The sequence below is a fragment of the Polyodon spathula genome, chromosome 6 (genome assembly GCF_017654505.1).
Source record: "Polyodon spathula isolate WHYD16114869_AA chromosome 6, ASM1765450v1, whole genome shotgun sequence".
In the NCBI taxonomy this organism is placed as follows: domain Eukaryota; kingdom Metazoa; phylum Chordata; class Actinopteri; order Acipenseriformes; family Polyodontidae; genus Polyodon; species Polyodon spathula.
The window spans coordinates 28,904,288-28,916,433 of NC_054539.1; the positions used below are offsets into that span (position 1 = coordinate 28,904,288).

The following is a 12,146-nucleotide window of genomic DNA, read 5'->3' on the forward strand; positions in this document are numbered from 1 at the left end:
TAAAGCAGGGGATGTTGTACTTACCTGTAGAGGAAGGAGGGCAGGGGTCGATGGACATAAAGGGCAGGGCAGCTGCTTTTCGATTCCATTCGTTATAGAGACTGCTTTGTGCTCCAGAGACTATGACCTGGAGAGCATTGGCTTTTGCTTTCCTTTGCTTGTTGGGAAGGTTACATTTTGATAGGCACCTGTTTTTAATGGACAGTGGACAGTTAAACCTCACTGTTTTACCAGTGTTTTGTAGTTTGATGCTGAACGCCTGGAAGACTTTTAAGACTTGCAGAGATTTTAAGTCTGTAGGGCTGTTCTGGATGCTTAAAGAGCCTCTAGTTTGTAATCCCTTTTTAAAATACCACCTTTTAGAATCAAAGAGTTTTATTTCAGTTTTAATTTCCAGAGGGGTAGTGAAGGTTGGGAACTTAATTGATTTTAACAACAGAGCCTGGAAAAGCCCTGAATCACTAGTGAGTGAGCTGAGGGTGAAGTCAGTGCGTGTGGTGGAGGGGTTTCTAAATCAGCTCAAAGCTGCCTTGTCTGGAGAGGGATTACAGCAGCTGAGCCAGTTTTTTACAGGAAAAAGTAAGCTGGAGTCAGAACCTAAAGAACTGGAACTGCAGATTGGACCTGCAATAGAGTGGAACAGTGGCACCCCGGGGCAGATTCTGAAAGGCTGGGAAATTGTACAGGCTTCAGTTTGGGTCAATGGAAAAAAAAGGAGATGTATAGGGTATGTGTGAAAGTGCTACATTTTAAAAGTGTAAAGGGCATGCCTGACACACACTGGCAAAAGAGGCTGCAAGTTGAGGAATACCTCACACTTGCATGGCGGACTCTGTATAGGCCACCAATACCAAAAAGAGGGTGATTTATAGTGGTGAGTATTGCACATCATTGTGGCTACAAACTCCTTTTCCTATTTTGCTTGAAATGGGAGACAGTGTTTCATTACTTTTTGTTTTGTCTCTGGTTACAGCCTTTGTTTGGGTTTGAACTTTACTCAAACTAGTTTTAATTTTGGGGTGAAGTACACCAAAGGGAATAAAAAATATAAGTCGCTTACTTATTTTCTACTGGGCCATGCAAAAATTGCCATTTTAAAGAGCAGGAAAAAGAAAATGAATGGGGTGTTAACTGCTGTGGCAGTGAAAGCAAGAGACAAAGTAGATTTTACTTTTTATAAATTGATGCATCAGCTAGAGCTATTTCAGATAATCTTGGCAATTAGGAGGTAGTGTGTTTGGTGGCAGAAGATAAATTAGTTACGTGTTTGTAATTATTGTAATTGAGAGTTATGTGATAATCTATTGGTGTTACTTATTTTGGGTGTTGATTGTGTGGGAGGTTTGAGGTCCTGGAGTGGAGTGTGAGGCGACATTTGTTTTGCATTTCTATCTGTCTATCTATCTATCTATCTATCTATCTATCCATCCATCCATCCATCCACTGAGCTCCCCAGGTCGGAAATATTGTTTAAAGTACCAGCTGAATCCAAGTCAGCTGGTTGTTAATATAAATGTAATAGGGTACAGTAACGAGCAGCTGTAATAGTGGGATGAAGACGAACTCTTGTGAGACAGTTGTCCCTTTTCCAGTCAGCTTACTAGTTTAGCGATCCTATCCTAGTTACCGTCACAAGAAAAGGGCTAAAGTTCCCGATATTCTGTTTTCTATTCATTTGATGTCTATTTTGGGCTGGTGAGGGACTGCTTACTAACTCACATTAACTTCAGTCTGAAGAGGCGGGCTTTCTCAACTGACAGTAAGCAGGAGTACCACTAGAGCGTTCAAGACTCAGCATTGGAGCTGATGTCATCGGGTCTCTTTCTTTCCAGTGATCTTCTGGGGCCACAGGAACTATGAGGGATAAAAGCAGTATAACAGTCGTTTCTGACTTTTCCCCAGGACAGAGATCAGGGTACTGTTTCCACACTTATCATCTTTTTTTAAAGCATCGCTATTTTGGAAACTGCACACGGAAGTGAAGTCATCTGGGGTCATCCTCAGAGGACTGCGAGACATGCTTCAGCGGCATTGACAATATAATGAGTGCCTAGATGTGTGTGTGTGGAACATGCTGCCACCTAATGATTAAAGCAAGAACCTTCCTTTTAGGGACTAAAAGAAATACTACTTGTATACCATTGTAAATAATTAAGATCAGTTCACTTGTTGATAATTTTATAGTTTAAGAAATTATTTAGTGGGTAGAATATTTAGGTTTATTTAAATGTTAGGGATATACAGTTTCTATTTCCTAGAAAACAATTATTCTTTCCTTTCTATTGTTAATTGAACTGAAACAACTGAAACAGCTTGGTTGGATAAGTGTCCACTCCACTTGTAATAGCAATCCTAAATTAGCTCAGGTGTAACCAATCTCTTTCAAAATCACACACAAAGTTAAGTGGGCTCCACCTGTGTTAAATTGTAGTGATTCACATGATTTCAGGATAAATTCAGCAGTTCCTGTAGGTTCTCTCTGCTGGGTAGTGCATTCCAAAGCAAAGACTCAACCATGACCACCAAGGCTCTTTCAAAAGAACTCTGGGACAAAGTTGTTGAAAGGCACAGATCAGGGGATGGGTATAAAAAAATATCAAAGGCATTAAATATCCCTTGGAGCACGGTCAAGACGATTATTAAGAAGTGGAAGGTGTATGGCACCACCAAGACCCTTCCTAGATCAGGCCCTGCCTCCAAACTGGATGACCAAGCAAAAAGGAGACTGATCAGAGCCGCTACCAAGAGGCCAATGGCAACTTTGCAAGAGCTACAGGCTTTTATGGCCAAGACTGGTCAAAATGTGCATGTGACAACAATATTCCAAGCACTCCACAAATCTGACCTGTATGGTAAGGTGGCAAGAAGGAAGCCATTACTCAGGAAAGCCCACTTTGAATCCCATTTGTTGTATGCAAAAAAACACTCAGGAGATTCTGTAGCCATGTGAAGCATGGTGGTGGCGGCATCATGTTATGGGGATGTTTCTCATCTGCAGGGACTGGGGCACTTGTCAGGATAGAAGGGAAAATGAATGGAGCAAAGTACAGAGAAGTCTTTGAGGAAAACCTGCTGCCCTCTGCAAGAAAGCTGAAACTAGGACAGAAGTTCACCTTTCAGCATGACAACAACCCAAAGCACACAGCCAAAGCTACACTGGAGTGGCTAAGGAACAAAAAAGTAAATGTCCTTGAGTGACCCAGTCAGAGCCGAGACCTAAACCCAATCGAAAATTTGTGGCATGACTTGAAGGTTGCTGTCCATCAACGCTCCCCAAGGAACTTGACAGAGCTTGAACAGTTTTGTAAAGAAGAATGGTCAAATATTGCCAAATCTAGGTGTGTAAAGTTGGCAGAGACCTATCCCAACAGACTCACAGCTGTAATTGCTGCCAAAGGTGCTTCCACCAAGTATTAACTCAGGGGGGTGGAGGCTTATCCAATTATGATCTTTCAGTTTTGTATATAACTTTTTTTCTCCTTAACAGTGTGGAATATGATGTGTAGATAAGTGGAAAAAAATCATCATTTAAATACATGAAACTCTGAGGCACTGACACAACAAAATGTGAAAAAAGTTCAAGGAGGTGTAGACTTTCTAGAGGCACTGAGTAGCAACAGCTAGAATGAGATCCTCTCTCAACTAGTGGCAATGAGTTCCAAAGTTTAGGAGCACTAGTGGAGAAACGTCGACCTCCTAGAGTGACACACCTGGTCAAGGGAACAGCCAGCAGCTCTGAGCTTGAAGAGAGCAGCTGACGCCTACAGATGACAGGGATGCAGCAAGTCTGATAAACATTTAGGGCCAGCCTTGAAGGTCAACAGAAGAAGCTTAAAAATAGCCAAGTATTTAAAAGGCATCCAATGCAAAGTTTCCAAGACAGATGTAACATGTTCAGTTCATTTTGTACTGGCCAGTATTCTTGCAGCAGCAGCATTCTGGAACAGCTGCTCTATCCATATAGTTTTATTAATGTTGCTGCTCACTGCTTGAGTTAGGCTGTCTTTTCGGATGATCTTATTCAGATCAGGTTCGGTTTAAGTGAGTTTTTTGCCTTTTGATGGAGATTGGGGTCAAGATTTCAGGGTTCTAAAAATGAGTTAACCACAACCCAATGTGGTTGACCCAATCTAGATGGGGGCATACTTTGGATTGGGGTCCTCCTTGCGTATATATATATATAATTATATATATATATATATATATATATATATATATATATATATATATATATATATATTGTATGTAGATGATGAAGGACTGTTATGTCTGAAACTTCCTGAATAAATTGTATTTATTCTTTTACTTTGTACACATTCCTTAGACAGAGAAACATTAGGCAGAACATTATATATGATAAAATAGATTTCAATAGAACAATTCTGGAACAGACCTTTATATATCTATGTGCAACTGAAAAAGTGCAGATTCTTTCACAGTGATCATTCCTTGATGAAGGCAGTCCGATAGCTTGATTACTGTGCTCCGCTTAGTATTTGTTTTATTTCAAATACCATTCTGCAAAATGTGTGCTTGACCTTAATGTATTATATTTTAGGTAGTGCAGCAAACAGCATACGGGAGGAATTGCTGTTTCTTTAATACGCACTGAACATTTTATTTTTAAAATCTGTCTGAATGGTAGTCTGAGGAGAATGACTCTGCTTGGTCCTGTCTATAGTAACTCTTATTTAAAATATTAAGCTGAGCTGACTACAGTGCTTATTTCCTGTACTCCATCTATCTTTTAAAGATCACTTACCAATCAAGCCATTATGGTTTCACTTTGAATGTGACTTAGCACGTAGTGCCACCTGGTGGTCAATAATTATAATGGTGGTGTTATTGTTTAAAATAATTGAAATATCCTTAGACAGGGTTATTCTATACTGCAATATGAACAAGCTAATGCTGCAATTTAAAGCTTTGCTTGTAGTGCTAGTTATACTAGGTGTAGTGAAAGGGAAGTAAATCAGAGTAAACTAAGTTGCAGTTAATAATGCTTTACTTTTTACATACACCATATATATATATATATATATATATATATATATATATATATATATATATATATATATATATATATATATATATATATACACACACACACACACCTGTCATTTGTGAGAAGAAAAATAATTAAAATAATTAAAACACATTTAAATTGACAAAACCAAACATTTTTATTGTGTATACATTCGTTGTGTAATATAGTCCCAAATTTAATTAAATTTAATTCATTGTTCGCTTTTTAAAAATAAATTCTACATGTTCGTTTATTGTGAATTTCTGTGTCAAAAAATCTATCTCATTAGAAACTAGAGGACTGAGCACAAGCTGTGATGATGTACTTAAAATTGCACAAAGGAAGGAAGGAGAGCAGCTGTGATGGAGACTGAAGCTGGATCTTGAGTTGAGTTTGTGAACTTGTTATATGCGAGGCACACATATTTTAATACGCTTTCATCCTTTTGGATCTAAAAAGATGTTTTTGTTAGTTGTCGGAGACCCTCGTGTCCAAGTCGTGCCAGATTGAGTTGACGGTCGAAACAGACTTTACGCACCAATCTGACCGCGGTGTCAGGGGACAGTACTTCCGTTTCCCGCAGACACTTCAAATCTATGCCGGTAATTCGAGAGGGGGCGTGGGCGGTCTTGTTTTTACCTGCTTTTCTAAGAGTTTTCCTGACTGACAAGAATACAGTACTTTTCTTTTTAAACTCGCTGTCAGCAGAGATGTTAAAACTTCTACTGTTAAAATACATATTTAGTCCAGCTCAGCGTTATAAAACTGGAGAAGGAATACAGTTCAAAGCTTGCCAAATATTCTGAATAATATATTTTCCTTGGCAGTGTTGTGTATAACTGTTGCTAGTAGTTACTTGCAGTTTTGTTGTTCTTTTCTTAAACCTTTAGTTATAATATACTTGTTCTATGTGACAGTATTTTCTTTTTCTTTCTGTCCTCAACGTAAATTTTCTATGTATTGCAGGTACACTGTTAAGTGGCCTTTTTAAATGCTGTTCCATTATTTTAATGATTTGAAGCATTATTTTTTTATATGATTTTCAACCAATACAAATTGTTGTGTGTGATACTGTTACTGGAAAACGATATAGTTTTAATAGATGTATCACATTGAAGCCAGTGATACTGTACATTAAAAAAGGGATATTAAACAGGTAGAGTATGAAATAATAAAAACATTTATAACATTTACATGGCGTAAAGATGGCACAAGCTACTGTATAGGAACGACTATATTTATTTTGAGTTTTTTATTTCATGTCAGACAACGATGTGATGATTTACTGACCTACCCTGACGAAGGAAAACCTTTACATTTGTAAATAGAGATGTTAAATGTAAAACTTATTCTGTGCAGCTTTGAAAAATAACACACGCCAGAGAAAAAGACATCAAAAGTGGAAGCTTGTTTAATATTGCTCTACCATCATCCTGAAAGGCATAATTGGAGTTACACATCTGAACTGATCGGAGTTACAGAATCATAGTTCTTTATTTTTGCATTGAACAATATATACAATGTAAAATAAATACATTTACACAAATGGACATATTGTCGGAGCACACTTTATGATACACATCACAAAAATATACAGTTAATTGTTTTACAGATGTGAAGCACATCTAGAACTACAGACATGGTTCTCACTACAAGCTGTTTTCAGCAACTCCTGGAATTTTTATTTAAGGTTTTTTGAATTTTTATTTTTTTTTAATCAGTTTCTTTTTAACTGCATGTAAGACTGCCATCAATTGTTAAATTAGTTGGCAGGTATACACAAATGCATAAATAATTTAAATACAACCACCAACACCCATAACCTCTTCTATAAAAAAAATAGCAGTTGTTTGTACATTTTTATATAATTATTCCTATCATTTAAATGCAATATAGTTGAATAAATACAGCATTTTGATCTAATTTAAACACAAGTGCAGTTGTTGTGTGTTGCACAATCATATTGCTTTAAATAAGAAAAAGTTCAAACAAACAAACAAAAAAAATGAAAATGTTGGTATGGCTAAATAACACACATTTCTATATTAAATATTATCGTAAGGTGTTGAAAGAAAAACTTAAATATTTTTCTCTGCAAGATTTAAGCTGGAGCATCAGTTTATAAAAGGTTTTTGTTTTCAAATCTCAGTTGACTAGAAGCATTACTATATACTTTCCTTGATTTTTTTTTTTTTTTTTTTTTTTGAAGCAAACTAATGTTAATCCTTGATATTTTTTGTAGTTCAAAAAAAAAAAAAAAACAACACCAGAAAAATTATAGTAAAGAGTTACTCAGAAAATGCTCAAATGTTTTGGGGAAAGCCAAACTGTTGTCACTGTATGAAACCCCTAGCTACAGAACTGTATTTTAAAAAGCATTCCTTCCGTTAATATAAGGATTAATAAAATTCCAAATTAAAAACATATTTGCTTTTATTTTACTCGGTTCAGCTTAAACCCTGAAAAATAATTTGTTTTTAAAAAAATCTTTCGTCTCTTTTTTGTCTTCTACAGATCAGAAGATGTCTGTCAAGTATATATATATATATATATATATATTATAATATAATGATCTATATATATACTTATATCATAGTGAATATATATATATATATATATATATATATATATATATATATATTAAACAAAAGCAGCACCTTGTCTCCAGGAGTTGTGTATTTACTTAAATCAAAGTGCCAACGTCTTCTTATCACAGCTATAATCTTCAAGTTATTGACCATCTCATGTGTTGCTATGAATGATTATTAAGTCTAGAATCACAGTACAGTCACTTCTCTACTGAGAAATCACAATCTACAATATAGTTTTGTATAGGTAATGATAGATACACAGTATTTATAGAACAAGGTTGAAGGAAAAGTAGACCTTCAACCTATTATAATTGTTTTCCTTTTATATTTTTAAAGCACACAAAGATAAAGCGGTAGTTTTGGAAACATGTCCGCATCAAAAAAGTTTTGCAACCACACAGAATAAAGTTAATAATAACAACTGAGATGATTTGGAGGAGGGGAAGCAATATTTACAGCATGTCTTTCAAAATTATACTTAGCTATTCTGAAATATTCAAATTCTTCATTTGTCATCTAAGATATACATTGTTATTCTACAATAAACCGTTACACAAAGTATCCCTTTTGTTTGAAAATATCATTTATTTCAATTATCTGCCAGTAGAGAGTTATTTGTTTGGATCTGTTGACTTAATAGTTATGAGGAAGTGCCTTATAATCAGTAAGGTATAGAGCATACTACTGCAATCTCCTGAGGAATGGTACATCCAATATTGTCTCTAATTCTACCCTGTGTCTAAAAAAGCGTACACCACGAGAAGTTTAAACACCACAAGAACAAGACAACAGTCTTTGAATGCAACATGAAAAAAAAAAGGTTCAGGAAAAGACAGCAAACATGAAACACTGAAAAGCTGAACTACAATTTTTTGTTCCAATAAATGGTCTTAGGTTAGGTTTACAATCTTTAATTTACAATACGTGTACACAGGTTAAGGATGTTTAGAGAGTATAGGGAGAAGCTACTAATACTGATATATTGGTTATAGCAGATGACAGAAGTTATTGTTTTATTATTAAACTTCTCAACTGCAGTAATCAGGGGGAGATTATGATTGGTCATTTTATTAGATTACACCCTGTAACAGTCTTGAACCTGATTTCATCATAGTTTCAAAGAAACTAGGATTAACAGAGACTTGCAGATACATTTTAGTTTTATACTTTTGGTAAGAAGCCTTGTCATTTAATTTAACAGCTTGACATTGCTTCATTGCCATAGACAGTTCTTGTATTCACATTGTTTTTAAAATGACAGTGTATTAACAACCCATCGGTTTTAATATAGGTAAGTATCCAGTGTATACAGACACCATTATCTTGTAAGACCTTGATTCATTTTCTTATATGGTCAATATGCTATAGGTGTAATCTAATAGAAGTAAAAGCTTGAGCATGTGTTTTAAATAAAAATCATTCTTGACTGGACTGGCACACAACATAAATTGCATATGTGTTACTATGCACCTTCCCTTTTAGAAACTATTGCTTGAATAAGATAAAAGTCACACAATTCATAAAATGGCTGAAAGTGGTAAAGCTGGTACAAAACAAATCTCAATTAATTATCAACAAAACTATAATTAAAAAAAAAAAAAAAAACTTTCTTAAAAGTGTATTACCATTGTTATCACCATTATTATTATTATTATTATTATTATTATTATTATTATTATTATTATTATTATTATTATTATTATTCCTTCATTACTGTTCCTCATTACTTAAGCCACACCAAAAAGAAATGCAATTTGTTGTTTTAGTATTGCATGAGTGAGTAAAGCTTAAACTATTCCCTGAAATAGTTACAATAAGTTGCTAAAAACCGAAGAATTATCTGGAAGACTTGAAAGAAAACAATAAAGGAATCAAATGGCTGTAACTGATCTAGATGGAAAACGCAATGATAAGAAGCAGCCGGTCCAAATGTCACTTGGCCACCTAATTAGAGACTGCTCCTAGGAAACCTAATACTGCATTCAGTCAATGCACCATAGTGTACTGTACTACACGGTGCAACTGGTTCAGTTTGATTCCTTTGTTACTGGGGACATAACGTTTAGTAATAAGTTCGCTGGCATCCATTGTATGGATTTCCATCCTTTGGCAGGGCTGGCTTCCTTCTCTCTTCAATTAGAGACCTCTTTGTGAAAAAGTTTGACAGCACAAAACTGCTTTAGAAAGTCAGAAAAAAAAGAGTTGAAAGCTGGTTCACAGTCTTACTGCTAAATAATCAGTGCAGTCTTTATTATAATTAGAATTATTATTTTTAATTTAAACACAAAGTTTCTATCCCTCACGCTCTCATTTATAGTTTCAATTTGTTTTCCCCTTTAAGCTGCAGCGGTCGTGGCCTAACCCACTCTCTGTGCACGAAAAGCAGGTAAAGGCCTGTGATATTTCAAATCAGACCTTGGCCTCCAGCATTTCCAAGAAGAGTTTGTGCATGGGGACCTTGCCCTCCAGTTTGATGCTGTAGAAATGCTGTACAGCCTTGGTGGCGGTTTGACGGAGGAGAGGGAGGGTCATCAGAAACTTGCCAGCTCGGCGTGGGTCTTCCACATGCTGACTGGCCTCATAGTCCTGGAGGGCTTCATGCAAGACATCCTGAAGCTTCTGAACTGCTTCCACATCTTCTATGTGCATTGAGTCTAGAATACAGAAAGAAAGCAATAGAATTATTTCCTGAATGTCTCAAACAGCATTGGGGTGTGAGGGGCATAAAACAAACAATCACTGTATTGTCAAGTCAATTACCAGGACTTTTTAACAACAGGTCACTTAGAACTTGCTGAAGCTGCTAGCCACTAGACAGGCCTCTGCTAGAGTGTCAACGATAGTAAGATTGTCTGACAGGAGAGTTTTAGGCATTAGTGCCTGCTACACAGCACAGACTAGTGAGAGAAAAAAAAAGAAAATGAAAGTGATTGCTTCAAAATAGTTGCCTAATTATTTTCATATTTAAATCATTCAGCACACTGTATTGAATCCGATGACAGGCTATCTGCTAATTATAGATACATGTAACAGAACCCCATGGGTTTTCATGTGTTTAGTTAATCCAGATGTTAGTGAATGCATACAAAATAATGCATGCAATTACAAATATTTTGCATATAATGCATGAGTTAGCATGCATGGCATGGTATGGATTCCCTCATAGTGCCAGAATGTGTATTTTTAAACAGAAACTTATATTAGCAAACAAAAAATGTAGAGCTTTTAAATTTCAAGAAGATACATTTGTTTCAATAATTATTATATCTTAAATACATCTACGTTTCCCTGTCTTTATGTAGTCCTGAATTTTTTTGAATCCATAGTTAAAATTCGTTTTATCTTAATTAGTACTTCTAGGATATTTTTTGAACAGCAAATGCACATACATTTCCATATCAAGGCCTACATAACATAAATATTTATCTTGTTCAAAGTTTTTAAGACCTGAACACCTCCAAGGAAAACCTAGACGATAGTCTCCTTAAACTATATTGGCCTCAACCTCAGAAAAAGCTTTGGTCATATGTTTCTTTTTTTAATTTGCCCTCCTTTGCCACTGAGAAGCACCAAACGCTAATGATAAGGTTTATTACTTAACTCAATTGCTGCATTCAACAATCCATCATCCAAACTATCTAGAATCTTGTTTCAATATATGTACATTAAATGTGAAGCACGTTTTTTCCACATATCTTAAGGGTTACTGTCATTAATGCAAAGGCTTAGTATCGAGGGAATTAATTAATGACACTGCCCTTCAAAATGCTAATGTTATTTTTGTTTTCTAAGCAGTGTCTGTGTCCCTACCATCTTCCTGGCATTATGTTATTTATTATCAACAATAAAAATAAAATGAAGTAGTGTGTTTTGTATACTCCGCTTCACTGCTCTACAACTTCTCTCTCTTTGATGCTCCGCACTCAGTTTTGAATAAAGTTTCCCCTCTAACTGCCAAGCTTCCTCAGTGGCAAACCTTTGAACTCACACAATGCAGCGTTCAGCTACAGTGCAAAGAAAATCTGCCAAAACAGGCCCTAAAGAAACGCAAAATCTGTGACTTGACATGTAAGAAACAAGTCCCCTAGAGAGATTTAAAAAGAATTGGGAAATCAGATGAGAGCACAGAGGAAATCTATAGCTCTGTTTGTACTGGGAACTTGTAAGTGTTGTGATGAATACATTGGACTTAATATTTTTGGCTGTGCTATTCTTTTCTCTTCTTTTGCATTTGCTGCTCAAGTGTTAAACACCTTGGGTTGTTTTTAAAGTGATAAAGTAAGCAGTGCAAAAAAGAGTAACTTAAGTACAACAGAAAACAGAGATGAAAATTACCAACTGCAATGCCCATTTAACTATTTTCTGGATAGAAACTATTCCATACATATTGTTTCGGAAACTTTTAGAGTGAATAACTCCTTGCTTTAAAATGCTAAACTTGCTTGGCTCTAAAAAGCTTTCTGATGTGCATTTAAATGATATCCCTAAAATGTTTTTTTGTTTGGTTTGTTTTGGTTTTTTTCTATCAT

At 35.6% G+C, this 12,146-nt stretch overlaps 1 protein-coding gene across 7 annotated transcripts in view; it reads right to left on the minus strand.

Annotated features, from left to right (window-relative positions):
• Positions 1–7,666: 7,666 nt before the first annotated feature.
• The window catches only part of esrrga (estrogen-related receptor gamma a), a 241,352-nt gene continuing 236,872 nt past the window's right edge, over positions 7,667–12,146 (minus strand). For all 7 annotated transcript variants that reach the window (XM_041252714.1, XM_041252717.1, XM_041252715.1 and 4 more), the window contains exon 7: positions 7,667–10,271. In XM_041252714.1, the coding sequence (XP_041108648.1) occupies positions 10,027–10,271 (245 nt within the window). In that variant the 3' untranslated portion in view covers positions 7,667–10,026. The remainder of the gene's footprint in view (positions 10,272–12,146) is intronic.